Source organism: Polypterus senegalus, chromosome 4 (assembly GCF_016835505.1).
Source record: "Polypterus senegalus isolate Bchr_013 chromosome 4, ASM1683550v1, whole genome shotgun sequence".
NCBI classification, from domain to species: Eukaryota; Metazoa; Chordata; class Cladistia; order Polypteriformes; family Polypteridae; genus Polypterus; species Polypterus senegalus.
The window spans coordinates 119900110-119918929 of record NC_053157.1 but is presented as its reverse complement, the minus strand read 5'-3'; the positions used below and the strand labels follow the sequence as shown (position 1 = coordinate 119918929).

At 41.8% G+C, this 18820-nt stretch overlaps 1 protein-coding gene across 1 annotated transcript in view; it reads right to left on the bottom strand.

Annotated features, from left to right (window-relative positions):
- The window catches only part of ankrd50 (ankyrin repeat domain 50), a 101930-nt gene extending 84687 nt beyond the window's left edge, over positions 1–17243 (bottom strand). Inside the window, exons 1-2 of the mRNA XM_039751218.1 lie at positions 16922–17243; positions 14713–16118 (exon numbers count right to left, since the gene is read on the bottom strand). Coding sequence (XP_039607152.1) covers positions 14713–15200 — 488 coding nt within the window. The 5' untranslated portion in view covers positions 15201–16118; positions 16922–17243. The remainder of the gene's footprint in view (positions 1–14712; positions 16119–16921) is intronic.
- Between the last annotated feature and the right edge of the window lie 1577 nt (positions 17244–18820).

Sequence of the window (18820 nt, the reverse complement as noted above, 5' to 3'; positions counted from 1 at the left end):
AGTCCTACGCCTGGCTCTTTCCCGAAGTGAAGGCGGCCATCCGCCGTCGGCGGGGACGGGTCGGCTGGGGCTCCGGACGAGGGCAAGAGGCTCGTCGGCTTCGGCCAACACGGACACCTGACGTTTGAGGCCCTTTACAATACAGCAGATCCGGAGGCCAAGAGGTGAGAAAAAAATTTTGGGTGGGGTCTGAGGGAAGGGCCCAGCAAGGTAGTGGGACCCTGCTTCCATTTGTTCAAGTGTTACCGTTTCTGCTGTTGTACCCCAATGCAGTTACATCAAATGGCTCAGGCGTCAGACCACCAAAGTCGGCACCAGGATGCATGCGCTCCAGCTCTATGTGCGGCGAAGAGGCGAGGCGAAGGCAGCAGAAACCTCCTCCGTCCCAAAACCACCACCGTTGCCCCAGCGCCTCTCTCTCTGCAGCAGCCTCCGCCGAGATTCCGGATGACGTGCTGCTTCGGCCAGCATGGAGCTGGAGGCTGGTAAGTGACAGCCACCCATGGAAACTGGTGGTGGCTCCTTCACTTTTCTGTTTAACCTGTTATTTGTTTGAATTTGTAAACAACCTTCCCCAGCATCTACCTCCCAGTCTGCAACCAGTAGAGGGCCAGTGCCATCCAAGCGCTCCCAACCGGCCGCTGATCCGGAAAGCAGCCCCAAACGCTATCTGTAGCCAGGAGAGAGGTGAGTTAAAAGGATGCGTTTGTATGAATTGCATTGCCGGGAAAGGAAGAGGCCCTGTCTGATTCTTTTTGTTTGTTTTTGTGTTGGTCATGCTCTCTGTCTCTGTCTCTGTCTGTCTGTCTCTCTCTCTCTCTCTCTCTCTCTCACACACACAGCTACTTTTGCCCGAGGGCTGGAGGAGTACATTACCCAAGGAACAGCACAAGTGGGTAAGCCGGGCCCTTTTCACCACTGGCAAGGACGGAAAGCCTGTGCTGACCTCCAACCTTCGCCTTTGGTGGTTTCCTCCCGGCCCCATAGCGTGCACCTCCAGCCCCGACATCGGCCGACACCTTTTTTCAGCGCCCGTTCTTCCTGTGGATGCCGTACCGCATGTGGGGCTACAAGCTGTCCTGCACGGCGTGCAGCCACAGGTTGTCGGGAGCCGGACTCTACAGGACCGTCCGGAGGGGCCTGGATACAGGCGGATGGTACTTCATGGCCACGGAGTACCTAGAGTGCCGGCGCTGCAGGAAGAAGGTGGCGGGCTGGTCGCAGGATATCCTGGATCAGCTGCACCACACCCACCGGGATGACTTTCCAGCTATCCTGACTTACAGGTCAGACAAGGAGTCTCTGAAGGCTAGGTCAACTCTCCACAGGTACACGGGCAGTCCTAACGTCTCTGTTCTGTCTAACACAGGTTATCCTGCGACGTAAAGCTGATTGGGCAGATGAAGGAGCGCACGCTGGGCAATGGGGCCACCCGGCTGCGCAGATATCTGCTCGAGCAGCACACCAGCTCCTGGTTGAAGCGGTCCAAAAAGTTCATGTACGCGGCCACCAAATTTATCACACCGGGTGTCGAGCCACCTGCGGCCTCGCTGCTTCTACCGCTGATGACCCCGGTGCCCAGTACAAAGTGGTTGTTGTCCGTCTATGCCAGGGAGGTGGCTTCGAGGATAGATGAGATCAAGGGCCGGATCACCTCCATCTTTGGCTCAATCCTGAAGATGGACTCAACCAAGAAGGTGGCGATCGCCGTCTGCTCCCTCTCTCCTTCCTTCCTTCCTTCCTTCCTGCTTACTGTCGCTCTTCCTTTCATTGTTCAGGTGACCAAGAAACTCGCCGGTGCCGCGGCAGGAACAGCAGCCTGGGTGACCAGCGTGGGGAGCGAGCACGGCCAGGTCATTATCAGCGCCCTCACTGCAGCCGAGGCGCTGGCCTGCCCCCATGGCCACCGGGCTGATGCGGCGATACCGTGATGCCAGTGTGTCCCCGCCTCTGGTCCTCTACGTGGACCGAGACTGCTGTTCCCACGGGGGACCCTCCAAGGTGTCCCTCTTATTCCACCAGTGGGAACAGCTGGTGGCGGCTCGGCGTGTGGCACCTGATGCGGCGCTGCGGCGGTGTCACCACGGAGAGCCACCCACTATATAGCCTGTTCATGGCGCGTCTCTCGTTCTGCCTCTTTGAGTGGGACCAGGGAGACGTCGCCCGGCTGCGACTGGCCAGGGCTGGTGAGGCGGGAGCGATCCCGAGGCTCCGGCTACGGAAAGATCCCGTTGAAGGAGCTGGCCCGCCACTGCCGCCGCCGCACACGTGGCGTGCAGGAGACTGGCGGCTCATTGACGAGATGCTGGAGGCCCGGGATGCCACTGACAACATGGGTGTCCCGGTTTTGGACGCGACAAGATCCAGGAAATCTGGAAAACTCAGAGGCGCCACCTCCACTGCATCCAGGACCCACCTGGCGTGCACCTGTACATGCAGACCGGGCAGCTGGTCAAAGGGGGATCACGCTGCGGTGTTCAGGTGTGCGCGAGGTTCAACCGTTGGAGTCGTTCCACCTGCATCTGGACCGCTTCATACCTGGTAAGGGTGCCCAGAAACCTGTACTTTTGACCTGTGTTGTGCGAGGGAGTGGGTGGCATTACATTTTTATCTCTCTCTCTCTCTCTCTCTCTCTCTCTCTCACCCTCATTGTGTCTTTCAGGCACTTCAGCGAGTGCGGCCCACTTTCAGGCCTACCTGCTGGAAGGCCTGACGCGTGGAACGAGACCGTGCGGCACAAGCAGTGGAGGGAGCAGACCGTGATATGGTCTGCTACAGTGGCCAACTCCAGCACTCCACCAACGAGCTGAGCGAGATTTTATATCATAGGAAGCTCGTTGTTGATTACACCCGCCTGCGAGTACACTGGTGAGGCAGGCGTCGAGCTGTCTGTCTGTCTTATCTGTTTCTCCCTCCGTCCCACCTTTTCATTTTATAACAGTTGCCTCCTTTTCACAGGTGAGCTTATTGGTATCCAGTACCTGTTTTCGCAGACCGGTCGAGTGCTGGAGGAAGTGATGGGCAGGGATCCCGACGCTCCGGATGGGACTGACACGGACGGCGGCGACAGTGTGGATGAGGGCTTCCAAGAGGTCGAGGGCCTGGAAGAGGAAGCTCTGGACAACACCGTCTTGGCCTTGAGGAGGACTTAAGCCCAACAACCGTTGTCGTCTGTCAGGTCCCAGTCGCATCCTGCCATCGGCGCCTCACAGTCTGGGCCAGCCGACCAGGAGACCTCCCTGGAGGCGAGGCCACTCAAAGCAGGTCCCACAAGCTGGTAAGTGTCTCCTGACAAGTTGTGCTATACCTGTGGAATATCTGATGAGTGCTCCCCTTTCTCACTTTTGCTCTCTTCCCCCCAACAGCATAGCCTTGGAACTGACAATGACCCAGGTTACCAGCACGTGGTCAACCTGGCCTTGAGTCTCGTCAAGCTGCGTCCTGCGCCTACGTGGCGCAGCAGCAAGTGGCGGACATCGTCACCCTCTGGGAGCGATTGCGGAGGCGACAAGGCCCCAGTTCGCTTCCGCCACGCTACCAGGAAAGACTGGTGCAGGGGAGGTTCGCGCAAGCACTTTCGCACACCAGTGTCACACGGGAGTGGAGAGCTTGCGACGGTAAGTGATCAACCTCTTTGGTGTGGCCTCTATCCTTTTGATTGGATATCGATGGCATGACTGACTGACTGACTGACTGACTGACTCTCTCTCTGTCTGTCTCTCTCTCTCTCTCTCTCTCTCTCTCGGCCCCCTGAATGTTGTAGGTGTATGGTCGGCCAAGGCAAGCCGCACAGATGCCAAACATCAGCCGCCTTGTGGAGGCCGTTTGTGTAGAGCTGTCCAGGATTCACCCGAAGGAACCACCATCTGCGGCGTGAGGGTGAATCGCTGGGCAGCTGTGATGCGGATTACATCTGCATCCGGAAAACATCCTCACAAACTCGGTACTCCTGGCCCAGACTCGAATCCAGTTATTCCCCTCAATCACGCACACTGGCACAATGGTAAGTACACACTGCACAAGTACAATCCACCATGCTGCTCTCCTCCCTCCCTCCCACCGTGACTTTCTTTGCTTTCTGTCCCTGTAGGCACTACACTCGCACCAGGGAGCTTCAACGGCGGGATCTGGAGTTGGCCGTGCCCCTGCCAACCAGCTCGGCCCTTGCTACTGAGCCCACCCCTGCCACACGCCCCGACCCACGGGCCCGAGCAGTCCGCTGCACAATCACTCCACTTCCCTGACCGCCTGACCTATCCGGTCAGGCAACGCAGCACGTCGGGGCCCGTGGATGTGGCACCAGCCATCGTTGTGCACCCCCGTGCCACATGAAGCCCCGCCACCCAGCCACTCTCCCCGCCGGCTGACACTGCCAGTCCTCCGCTTCCACCGCCGCAGGCAGGACCCTCAATACCACGCACCACTGCCTGGCGGCGGAAGAAAAAGCAGGAGGCGGACGAGCTGGCACGACAGCAAGGAATCCTCCCCAAACAAAGAAAAAGATTGAAGCATACATATGTAAGAGCTGTGGCGGCAAAAACCAAAGAGTTCGCCACAGCCAGTTTGGGAATTCTTTTGCTCCACGTCAGCCGGCAAAACCATCGAGGAGTGGCTGGCGGAAGCGGAGGGAAAAACAAAAGCGTGCAGGGGATTGTCAATAAATTAATTTTGTTTTTTAATCTGTAGATGGAGCCCATACGTTGCTTTTTTTTTTTTTTTTTTATTATATATATATATATATAACTGCCTGGCACTTTATCTGTTGGCAGAAAGGGAGGCCTGCTTCATTTCATTTTGAAGCTGTTTTACTTTTTTTTTTTTTTTCCCCCCAACCTTTGCAAATTACTGGCACTTTGTATGTTATCAAGGAGGCCTCCGTCCTTTTTCAAGCTGTTTTTACTTTTTTTTTGCAATCTTTGCAAATGACTGGCAAGGAGGCCTCCTTCCTTTTTCAAGCTGTTTTTACTTTTTTTTTTCCAATCTTTGCAAATGACTGGCAAGGAGGCCTCCTTCCTTTTTCAAGCTGTTTTTACTTTTTTTTTTTTTTCCAATCTTTGCAAATGACTGGCACTTTATATGTTATCAAGGAGGCCTCCGTCCTTTTTCAAGCTGTTTTTACTTTTTTTTTTTCCAATCTTTGCAAATGACTGGCAGGCCTCTCTCTCTCAATTGTCTTTTTTAATTTTGGGCTTCATCTACAGGTATGGCAATATTTTTTATTCTATATATATACTTTTTCATTAATTATTTTTACTATATAGTTATTTCATTATTGTTCTTTCATGCATATAGTTATTTCATGTTCTTTTTTTGATAAGTGTTTGATTTCTATTAGTTATTTCATGTTCTATTTATTGTATATAGTTATTTTTCTTGTATTGTTTGATATTTCGTTTTATAAACCTTGATTGATTGAATCGTTCTGTCTGCCTTGCCTCTATCCCGCCGCCGCTTTAAGGGCTCTCTGTTTACCTTCCAGCGACGCGTGGCTAATCTAGCATGCGTCCGCCCCTTTCTCCTTTTACGGACCCGGCTCCGCACCGGCAAAGCACCGGCTCCGCACACCAAGCGGCCTTCTTCCGTCACGAAGATTGGCTTACATTTTTTGCGCTTGACAGATGCCGAATGTCTCTTCAACACAAGTCCTGCTAATACTAACGTAATTGAAACAAACCATGAAACTCAAACCAATTATGACAGCAGCAATCCAAGCTGTGAGAAAACAGTAAAAAGGAGGCATGTCAGACGTCGTGGTACATTTTCTGATGCAGCTAGACGGAAACAACTTTGTGACGCCACCAAATACTCGCAGAAAAAAAGTTAATAAACACGCGGTCTCTAAATAGTCGCAGGCAATTCCATAAGTTCACAGACACGCTGCCACTAAATATTCACAGGCAAATCCACAAGTTAATACCAGGAATGCCCGTTAAACATCTTAGATTCACAAGTAGCGATTTGGTTAGTGAACACTTCGATGAATGAAACCTCTTATCTTTACAACGGTTGACAAACACGGAATGTAACTTGAACACAACACGTCCTCCAAATACAAACCTGATTGAAAGAAATAATGATAATCAAATCCTTGATGACAGCAACACTCATAACAGTGACAAAACAATTACATTGACAATCATGCTACGTTATTTTTAAAATGTTTCCTTTTCTTTTTCATAACTTCTTTGACACACTACTTCTCCGCTGCGAAGCGCAGGTATTTTGCTCGTCTATAATAAATTGACTGTTTAATATGTTCTGCTAAAATGTGTTAAATACAATGTAATGATTACTCAATCAGTTCAGATGACACTCAACATTACCAAACTGGTCTAATCTAATTCAGGTTCACAGGGATTCGGAGATCTTGTTCAGCAGCATCATGTATAGAAGGTAGGAAAAACCACTATATGAGGCCTTTATCTATCACACAGGCTCAAATAACACACGAAAAAAAGAAAAAAAACAACTCTAACTGAAATATTTTATAGCTATTGGTAAAAGTAAATTATCTTGTGCCTACTAAGCATATTTTTCTAATTAAATCATAAAAATAGCTGCAAGCATAAAAATTGAGCCACCAACGTCCTGTATCCAATGTTGCTCTCTACTGGTGCTACTACTATGAAAACCTAAAATTAATTATTAAGTGATTCAACTCCTCAAGTAAACCGGAAATCTAAAGGCACTATCAGACGACGTAGAGAGGTTAGGAGCACACGCTGAGACAGCGCATTGCCACACCCACCACATGACAAACCAACTCAGGATCCCAGATTGAGACCCAAGTGTAGCCATGCAACAGGTGACACCTCATCACCACACAAGTTCAAATGGAATGGAACCAGTGTGAGGTTTTTGCAGTGGCTGGAGTGCCAATTCTGCCACCAATCCCCAAGTTTTCCCTGCAGGTTGGAGGGCTTACTTGCAGGTCTGGATGCAGATTAATGTCATACCCAGGACGGAGCAATTGCAGATTAAGGGCCTTGCTCAAGGGCCTAACGAAGTAGAGTCACTTTTGGCGTTTATGGGATTCGAACTGGCAACTTTCCAATTACCAGTGCAGATCCCTAGCCTTAGAACCACCACTCCACCGACAACATATACTAAACATAATCAAATTTGTTCAATAAGACATTCGGAAAACCAAATGAAAGGCCTTTTTTTCTCCCACTCTGAAAGGCACATACTTTCATGTGTTAAAATGTCAAAAATCCAGAAAAAAAATATTACAAAATTTCAAGCTCTTGTTCAACTTGGCAAAATCTCTATTCTTCTGAATAAAAATTATTTTAGCCACTGCCACAACCTTCTGGATGAATGGACTATACTTATTCCATATCTTGATGCTACTTAACATTCTAATAAAAGCAAGCACAAAGACATGAAATGAAGGTGAATTGTGTTCCAGTAATTATTAGTACAAACGAAAAACTGTGAAAAACTACAGCCTGTTCCCTTACAAAGTATCATTAGCCTCAGCGTGGAGACTAACACTATTATCTATAAAGCAATGTTAACAGCACTGTCAATATAGGGCTTTCAAAAAACAATTTATAAGGTAAACAATTGTTTACTTTAAGAAAGTATGCCCTGTATAAATGTGGCCATCCATACATTTTCAAACTAACTTAATCCAGTACACCAACATTGAGAGCAATAGCCGATCCAAACATTTTTTAGCTACAACGTAGAAAACAATACTAGATAGACTCCATTGCAGAGCACACTCACTCATGATTTGTTAAATAACCTAATACAGGCTTTGTGGCATGAAGGAGAAACATTAAAGAAACAAACAAAAAATAAATAAATAAAAACAGTAACTTAACCCTGCCCACACACAGGGTTGACATCATGTGTTTCCACTCATCTGTATAATGAACTCCTAGTAAGAACAAGTTATGCACCTTTATGTAAAGCTGAGCCTATAATGCAGTTCTATCCTACTATTTTTCCCCATTTTCAAACTATGCTTAATCATCATGTGAACCAAACCGGTACACCTGAAGCACAATAAAATAAGTTTATATTATGATTAAACAATGGCTTTTTAAAAAATATGTTTACGCTAGTGTGAGAAGCATAGGGGCTCCTACCATAAGCTCCATTGTTTAGGTGTCTTTAGCTGTTCAATTCTCCCCCAAAGACTTCATGTAATGCCTTTTATACTCTATTACGTGTCAAGACTCACGACCCAACTAACATCACCTTTGATCATTTTACTTCTTAGCAGCTACCTAATGCTGTATAAATCAGATCCTAGTGACAGTTGCAGATACAACAAGAAGGACAGCACACCATTTTACTGATGAGGGCATCAGTCAAAGAGTCAAGGAGCAATTTCATACATTATTACAAGGTCAGGCATAAATGTAGGTCAAAAACATCCGTCCGAGATGATAAACAGGAAAAGTTTTGAAATGACTGAAATCTGTTTAAGAACTGCTACTCTCTAAAATATTAAAATGCTGGTATAAACCTTCATATTTTAAATAAAAATGTTATGCAAATACTACTACTTGATGACTTAGCAGGTTATAAACAAAGTAGTAGGATGCAATTCACAGACTGTAAATCAAACCCTTCTCTTTGCTTTTTTGCTAAAGTAAAAATACAGCTACAGCACTTGTAATACAAGCCACATGAAAGATTCTTCTTTTTAACAGTCATATTTAAGCTGGTGAAGAAAATATGGAGAAAATAAGAACTACAGAAATACAGAGAGAGAACTAAAATCAGCAACATTTACACAGAATCATTAAACTGCCTGAATTTGGTAATGCTACAACCAGTTCATTCAAGATAGATTTAACTGATTTATAGAAGACAACAAGAACATTTGTTTTACAAAAATAAAGTCTCCAGAAAAAAGACCTTATCAAGACAGATATTAATAATGCCCTTGATTAGAAACGTTTACAGTGTTGCACTGTTAAAATAGATAAGTCTAATGTTATAGCCAACACAAAACAGTCCATAAACTCCTTCAAAAAGCAAACAATCAAAACACCTGGACCTGGAACTCAAAACATGGAAGACCTCAGTGGCTGCACATTTTTGTCAGGCCACTTTCTTAATAATCAGTCAATCACTACTGATAATAGACTGTACTTTTGCTTTAATACAAAAAGAGTGGCTCTGTAAGGTTCAGAAACATCACTTGTCTCAGTTTTCAGATACCAGTTGACACTTAATTAAAAAAGGTAACCAGCTAACAAAAATCTACAGCTATCTGTGTTCATTATAAAATATTAGTTTCACTAAAATATATGAAAGGAAAAAAGTAAAAAGAATAAGAAGAAATAATGAGCTACTTCTGCCCACACAACACCATGGTGATGTACTTAGAAAAAGAATGCCAATAATAATAAAAATATCTTATGTGACTGAATAATGTGTATTTCATTAACACCATTAATAAACAACCCACTAGGAACTGACTTTGAGATCCCCGTTATAAATCCTGTAATCCCTCTAAACATAATGTTGTTTTAAAAATCCAATGCACTAAGTAGTAACCATCTGTATCATAAATGTTTTCTGGATAAAACAATTTAAGACTTATTTCACACTTCAGTCTTTGGATATACTTGCACTGTCTTACAGCTGTTTATCAAAATTTATACCAATATCTTTCTTTACTATCTAAGATGGAGTTTACCAGCACATAGCTCAGTGGGAGAAAAATCTTTCATTCGGAAACAAAAGGCTTATGCTATTTCATCAGTGCTGCCAATTCAAAAGCAGCCGTTGATAAGGTAATGTAAGTCACTGCCCATAAAGAAAGAGGCCTGCATTATTAATGTCAGCACAATGCCAAAAATGAATGCCACCCATGATAAGTGAAGTGCCCAGTTGCCAATTATCATAATCTGCTGATACAAATTCAAGTCCAAATGAAAAAAAAACACAATGCTTTGTTTCTCTGATACAGACTGCTACATTACATCACTCCTGCTACAAAATTTCCTATGATCATTTGTTATTATTGACTTAGAAATGCAATCATGAAATAAAGTTAAATACTGTATATTACCAAACATATGGTAATGATAAGGATCATAAACTTCTCTCCATAACTAAACTCAGGCTACAAAGAACCACTTGTTAGCACAGAAGTCATTTAAGCACAAAGGCTGATTTTCTCCATCAACTGTAAGAGGCAACAAAGTGTGAGGCATCACAAAAGAAAATGCAAAACTCAAACATTGATTCTAGCCAACTGAGAGTTAACAATTTTTGTCAACACAAAGAATGCACATCAACAATGCTTCTGACAGAGATCTGGGCAGAAGACCAGCATGAAAGATTAAGATTGTAACAAAAATCCAGATTTGGCAATTAGCTTTTTTATAAAGTCACCTTCTTTATGATGAAAAGAATAACTGATCACAATTATTTATTGTAAACACATGACATTTAAAAAGAACAGATCTCTGCTATTAAGAATATACATTATTCTCACAGTAAACTATATATATATATATATATATATATATATATATCCATTTTCTAACCCGCTGAATCCGAATACAGGGTCACGGGATATATATATATATATATATCTATATCTCTATCTATCTATCTATCTATCTATCTATATATCTCTATCTATCTATCTATATATATCTCTATCTATCTATCTATCTATATATATCTCTATCTATCTATCTATATATATCTCTATCTATCTATCTATATATATCTCTATCTATCTATCTATTATATATATATATCTATATATATATATATATATCTCTATCTATCTATCTATATATCTATATATATATACATACATACATACATACATACATACATACATACACACATATACATACATACATACATACATACAGTACATTCAGCTAGAAGCTTAGGGTAGAATGCATCATCTGTTTGGACTAGTACTGTTCTCCTTATGTTGTTTCTTTAATACTGAAGCTGCTCTGCACATTAAACCATGATTAATGCTAACATATACTTTTAATGGAAACATTAGGAAGCACACTACTAAATGCACACAAGCAAAACATTAACTGATGGCTCTAACACTGATAATCTTACATAAAAAGAAGAGCAAGCTTTCTCAGTCACTGGAACAGATCCCTCAGTCTTGTATCACTCTTAGAGTTAACATGATATTGCTACCTTTCTGTCTACAAGCTGAAGTTAAGGCTAGTCACAATAAAAATACACTAACCCAACACATAGTATATAATCTTCCTCTGTACTATTGAATACCATTTGTGCCAAAAATTAATGAAATAAAAATGAAACTATGCAAAGATATTACATGGAAAATAGCAACAAAATACAATATAAAAGTGAGTAAATTGTGAAAAAACACATAATTGATTAAACACCTTGTAAATATAATTAAATAATTTCATCATTTTATTTCTTTTAAAAATACACTTCTTATTTGTAGACTACTGCAGAATGTAGACTATAGACTGAAGTAGCTGATCTTGTTGAGATTATTCAGATATTAAACATTTGCCAGCAATAACATTTGTTCAAGACTCCTGATGAACAGAAACTGTGTCAAAAACTTCAGTAAATCTTAATAAAACTGGCCCTGTAACTCCCAGCAGTGGCACGGGGAACGCACAGAAATTCTAACACCCACTTTAAAAGAAATATATACTTGGTACATGAATGGAAAGCCAAACAGATAACAGACAGGGACTAAGATGTGAATCAAAGCCAGGTCACTGGAATTGTCAGACCCCAGTTATAACCGGAGTAATATTCTAAGTGAGGAGAATATGATACAGAAAGTACCAAGGCTATATCCCTGTCAAGATAATACACCATAAAATATGAAAGTTTTACACATAATTACTGTAGATTACTGTAGACCACATTACTGAGATCTACAAGGAAAAGAACTTGTTTTGAAACCAAAAATGTTTCAGATGTCAGTATTGGCTTGGAGTATACCTTGTATTATAAAGTATACATAAAAAAAAAGAGTACTGTAACAGAGTGCAATTATAATCGAGTTGCTATATAATACGAGGACTTCTTTGAACTGTACAATTAAATTTTTATGACAGTGAAAGAAGGGAGCAAAGAATACAGATAAATGAATAACAAATAGCACACATGAAGAATTCAAAGATGAAAATGCACAAAATAAGGCAATCCCTACAAGTCTGTCCTCATAGCCAAACCCAAAAAAAGGAAAATAAACATGCTATTTTTACGGTTTGCTTATCAAGACAATAAAAGCAGATTGTATCAAATTAATTTCAACTTCAAAGGAGTTCTGCAAAGTTACTACTGCAATGGAGGGTGGCAATATGTTGAATATTGATTAGCAGATGCAAGTAATAACTTCACTGTACTCTGTACACATGACAATAATGATCCAATAAGCCCATTACAGTTTTACTTACTGGATAGCACAGTGATCAACATTTCTGTCTCACAGACCCAGGAGATTAGATTCAAATTTACCAATCTCTACTTACATGTTCTTTCTGTATCACACATATGGCAAAGACATGCAAATTAGTTTGTCAAAGTTGTTCTAGTATAAGTCAGTATATGTGCATGTATGGGTGTACTCTGTGATCAAATGCCACCATATTCAGGGTTGATTCCTGCCTTATGGTCAATGCTCCCAGGTTAGGCTCCAGTTTTCAGATAATCCAACTTCGATTAGATGGGTTAAGGAAATGGATGTATGGAGTTCCATGTTGATTATATAGATTGTATAGTGTAATCTGATACCATTTATGCAGAGAATACAAATTTTAATACATATAGTAATCATGGCACTTAAACCAGACATATACAAATCATTTGATATTTTAATAGACTAGCTAAAGAGTTTTAATAGTCCTGTTGGGTTTGCATCCCTAAAAGAACCAACCAGATGTGCAACCTGTATTATTTAATAATATACACTTTTCAGCAAGATGTGCCAGTGCCAAAAAACCAACACAGAGAGTCATCAGTCATTTGATCCAACATCAGATCATACCCTGTACTCCATGATGTAGAAAATTGTTGCTGTATGGTTGCTAGATATTCCATAGGCTCTCTGTAAGTCACAGTAGCATCACTTAAGAAGCAGTCTAATCCTGTCTGAATCTTTTGCAGCTGTACACCAGATGAAGGCTACGGGAAACTTTTGATCTTGTCTTTTATGGCATGTGTGCCAATCTTTTCTGATAGCTCTGAAAAGTAACAGTAACAACTAGCAAACAAATGTAAAAAAATGTTTTAAAAACCAACACAATCAGACACTGTGCAAGTTATGAAAACACGTGCATTTTATGCTTTGCTTATTATAGATTTGGTAAACAAATTCTATAAACTTTCAGTGTAATGTTATATTCTTAAAAAAACATTTTTATTGTTATATCCACACCTCTACCTTGAAGCTAATGAACACTGGGAAAAGGTAACTGTGCCAATGTTGGAATACTCAAGAGACAGAAATCGACTCCTTCGATGAATAGAGAAATTTGTCTGAATGTGTCACTAAAAGAGACATCAGTTGCAATTTAAGAAACAAAAACCATTACATCCGAATTTAAAAATATTAAAGGCAAAGATAAAAGCCTGAACCCGGTGAAATGTAACACTTTATACAGATAATGGAACACTGTACCAGCAGCTGCTTGTTTGCCCACATAGAGTTAAGTGCGCTAAACACTTCATGGTGCCTGCCTGTGCACAGACTGTAAGTTGCAAAAGTCTTTCATTCTGACATGATTTTAACCCTGCTGGCAGACACAACATGTCCAAGTGGAGACAAGAGAAGAAAAAATGTCTTCATTAAAGCTAGATTGAAGGCCAAACCTTACACTCCCTGCCCCATAGCACAAAAAAATATATAACTAACAAAAGGAGAAAAAACAGGATTACAAATTATATACATTATATATAAGGAATATGTGAATGTGCTTAAGCTTAAAAGGGAGAGAAAAAATTAAATCTCAGACTGAGAAAGCACTATTCAGAAGTATATGTAATTCAAACTGAATGATTATCATTTTGCAGGAAAAGTGGCCTCAGGAAGCTCACCTTTGTCTTCCTTGAGCGTGTGACCTACTTTTCATACTGACTGTGAATTTGAATTTAACAGCATGAGGAGGTGGTGGCTGCAGTATGGCATTGAATTACACACGTGATTTAACCTCTGCAAGCCAGCGATTTACAACACAGTCTATCTCCATGTACCCCTTAAGTGTAGCTCTTCAACACAGGACAGAAAGGATGCAACTAACTTTTAAAGTGAGTAACAACATAAATAATAGTGGTGGCACATAAATCGGTGCTTGATTGCTTTCACATAAATGTATACTACCAGTGCACAAAAAGTGGCTGTTGGGTAAACCTTAAATCAATACTAGTGTAAAATACTAACTAAATTGTGCTATTCTGTGCCTTATGACCACTTCTGCTTAAAGAATCTCTGGCCTCCAACATCACGAATTATGGAAAGAAAAAAAAAATGGAGACAAGAAAGGAAGTTCTGAAACTGGTACACATAAAATGTAGTATCACACTAATCTCAACACTAGACAAACTGCACATATAGGGCAACATAGGTCTATTCTCATTTTTCTTGTTAAGCTTCCCTGATTAAGATAACTCTTCAGCTCTGCAGGAGCAGCTTAATGACACCCAATGAATATCACATGTAAAGCACAACAATAAAGAAGGATTTAGAGGACATTGGGTTGCCAGTACCTTTTGAAAGCCTCGGCAGGGTTCCTCTCACACTCTCCAGGCTGTAGAGCACTTTGAACAGCTGAGTCTCTCACTTTCTCTTCAAAGCCCTTGAGCATCCCACTCCTGCAGATCTGAGCCACAAGACCCCGAATGAACCCGCTAACACACAGCGTGTCTGAATCATCAGCGCGACAGAAGTGAAAAGCTAGAACCTGGCGATGCAAGCCCCTTTGTAATCCCTGAGGAGAACTCGGCCACAGCAGCTCCGTACACAATGCTGTCTTTCCGCTGCCAGGACCTCCAACAAGCAGCACTCCCCAGCTTGCCCCTCTACTTAGTGCTGGACTACCATTACTGGAAGGGGCACTAGTACTAGCCTGTTTAGTAGGTGTACAATTCACTCCAGTGATGGCATTTGTCTTTTCCTGGAGGCAGTGCTGGAGCTTGTGGAAGACCCACTCCCTGCAGTAAAACCTCTTCCCTTGCAACAAACTGGTTTGTGCCATAGTTAGCCCTGCAGTTCCAGTGCTGCCTCATAGAGATCTGTTCATCTTACAAATAAAACTGCAAAATAAATAAATAAATAAAACAGCAAAAGTCAAAGAAGATCTCACTGTTTGGCCTTTGATGGGCAATGATGAGAAAACAGGAGCTTCACAATTGGTAGCTGCTTACTAAAGCATGGTCAGTTACTGGGCAGTATAGCCCTTCTTTTAGATGAGAAACAAAATTCATTTCAAGCTGAAGAAAACTAAGTCTTTAAAGAACTGAATGCTTTAAGTGATCTTTGATCCCACTTCCAGGGATTTCACTCTCATCTGGTAACGTTGGTCAATCCCATTGCTTCCACTGGATCTCATGTAAAGGGGTGTATGTTTCCGTTCAAAGGAATGGACAGCACATCTGGAGAAAATAAAAACAGCAACTCCTCAAAATTTCCCGAGACAAAAGGCTTCAATCCTAGCGCATTGGAGTGTAGTTTAAGCAAGACACTGTCCATCTGGAAATGCTGGAAACATTTCTTTGGCTCCCACACATAAGGCCCCTAAATTAGGGAAACACTGCGTTTTGGAGTTAGGAAGGAGGGGGTGGGAGGGGTGCGACTTCTGAAGTTATTTTTTGGTCTTAGGCACTGTCTGACAACACTGGGCACAATGGAAAGCCCAATATTCATTTGCATAAAAATAAAAAGGCAGGGGGAGTGGAGGTGAAAGGAAGGGATGGAAGGGAGGGGGAAGGGGGGTTGCTTGTCAAAGCATCAGATTGTTTTTTCTTGTTTATTTTATTTAATTATTATTATCTACTTTCTTGGTGTAAAACGTGTCAATTCCTTCGTCCAAAAAACAAATTAATAAAAAGCCGTGCGTTTCTGCATTCTTCTTTTCCTTCTCTAATTGGCTTGCATCTGGTTTATTTTCAATTATCTGTTTAAAAAAAAAAGAATGTATGAAAAATCAAAACAGGCAAACCTAACCCTTTACCCTCTCGAAAAAGCACACATGCACCTCTTTTACCAACAATACGCCCAGCTGGGTCGGTTGTCGCAGCCGAACTAGCTGCACAGGAAGATGACTACACCTCCGATCTCACACCTTTCTTCGTGGGCATTTAACTGCTTCACGATGAGGCTGTCTTGTTTATCTACAAGCCCCATCACTGGTGCCAATCTCCTAAAATAAGCATATATAACTCACCATGGTTAGCATCCCCTCAAAGTCGTCCCAATCGATGAATTCGTTTTTGACGCAAAGACAGTTAAACCCTGACGTTACACCATAGCTAGCTGAATTATATTGTCCGTTTATCTTTTAAACACGTGTTTAAAACCAAACACGCACATACAACGGCTATACGGTATTTCTACTATTAATAATAATAGACCTCTTTGCACTTACACCCTTCTCGTATTATCTGTCAAGAAAAACACTATTAGCAAGAGGCAAGAGTTACTGCTACTCTTAACGCTTGCTCCGATTTATCCACGGCATTCGCCTTGCATCAATCCCACCCCCCCAGTCGCCGTTTCGTCCGTATATTGCTTCCACCTCCCAACCCCCTTTAAGAACAAGGCAGAACCAGAAAAGATCGACCGAAGCATTCCTTTAATTCTCTACTATATGACTCAAGGACATACTTATTCGTTCCACTAGTTCCTTCCCCCTGCGATGTTGCACAGACTTTTCGGCGACTCTGCCACTTTTCTTTTCATTTTACCCGAGTCCCTCACCTTCACGTTGGCTTTATCCGCAAGTGACTCTGCCCCTCTCTCTTTCCGTCTCTGTTATCTTTCCTTTTCAGGGCTGCAACAGGCTTTCTTTGCTTATGCGGCGCCTCTGTTTAAGAGATTCAGCGGGTGTATCTCCTTTGCTTTTTCATTCTTCTTCAAGTATCACTGGCACGTAATCCCCTTTTTTCTTTCTTGTTTCCTCTTCAATTCTCTGCCTTATACCGTCTTTTTCCTCTCTCCCCGAGCTCCTCCTGCCATCAAACACAGAACGACACTGAAGCAAAAACTCCGCCTCCAAACATCCGCACCACGCCCCCTCGCTAACGCAGGCACCTTGGCCTCCGCCTATCCAACCAACAGCTGTGCTGACGTCAGAGACTGCGCAGTAGGCTGCTGCAATACCTATTTGGAGATACTGGGCGCAAAACTGTGCTGAAGACGCGTTTTTGTAAATCCAATTGTATATGACGTCATTTCATTAACAGTCTCACGGAGGACTGCTTCTATTAGCGAACATGATCACAGTGGGATAAAAGTCAAAATTATGATAAAATATTGATCACAGTTTGGATTCCATATTTATTTCATCACTACGGAACGAAGTGCAAATTCTGGGTGAACGTTCTCCGTAAAATCATAACAAGGTAATAAAACCTGCGGATGTGAGCAGGGAGAAAAATACACTTCAGTAAAGATAGTTTTTAATTCCACATCCGGCCATATACACACACACAAACATGTGCCATACATAAAAGCATAAGTAATTTAGAAAAAATATTTTCTATAAGTAAAAGATAATATTAATACAAAACGATCTTTTCATAGCCCATTGTAGTAACGTTTACAATGACCGTTAATTTTTAACGTTTTCTTATAAAAGTTTTTTAATGACTCAAAATTATTTTGTAGATTCTGCGGGCTTTGGGTAAAATCTCTTACCGGGACATTACAGCATGTGCGTTCAGGTTTTGCATTCCACATTTTTTTTAACAGGATAGGTTGACTGGTGGCTTCAAATTGAATTGCTTGAGTATGCCCCGCAATCAGGTGTCGTTAAAAGCTACCAGCCTAGACTCCGTGTGATCTTAACAGTGTGTTGAAAGAGTGGATAAATTTATGAATTGACAAATTCCCTTCATATCAGTTTTATTTTAGCTTCTAAATATTAAATGTCCATTTGAGCAGTTTTTAATTATATACATTTGCATTACTCGACTGATGAGTCATCTCTAATAATATATTTGAGGATGAAATAAATAGCCTGGCTCTTTTTCACAGTTCTACCATGAAAAGAAAAAAAGGAGTAATTTTCAATATACACTCTTAATAATTACAATCCTATATGAAATCTGCTGCAAGGTTTCTTTGTGTAATGATGGAAAAACTTATGCATCACTTTTTCTGGTTATTTACTTGTACTCGTGTCTTGAAATATGCAATTTAAATCTCTACCCTCTTAGTAAATGGAGCATTTTGTTAAGTTTTTAAAGTCATTTCGTCTTGCCATTTTAATTCTGCAGTTGTGACTATGTATAATTCTTTTACAGGTATGCCACATCATGTAAGAAGTATAGGTATGTGATGATCAACATTGCTTGAAATGATTAGTGAGAATCAATGGTGACCTCCTGTGAGATATGTGAGAACTCATCTCAGAGTACCCATTTTTATACTGCCTGTCTCTGCCATTTAAATACACTGTTGTGCTTTAAGTCAATTTATGCATATCCGAAGTTAAATGTTGTTATGTTTTAACCATATTTTTTCCTGGCTTTGGTTATCATTCTTTTTTTTTCTTTTATTTTAAAGTATATGTCATGTGTTTATATAATTTTTGTAAACATTAATGTTTATGTTTCATTTAGTGTCTATGTGTAATGTATTGTTCTTTAATGTTGC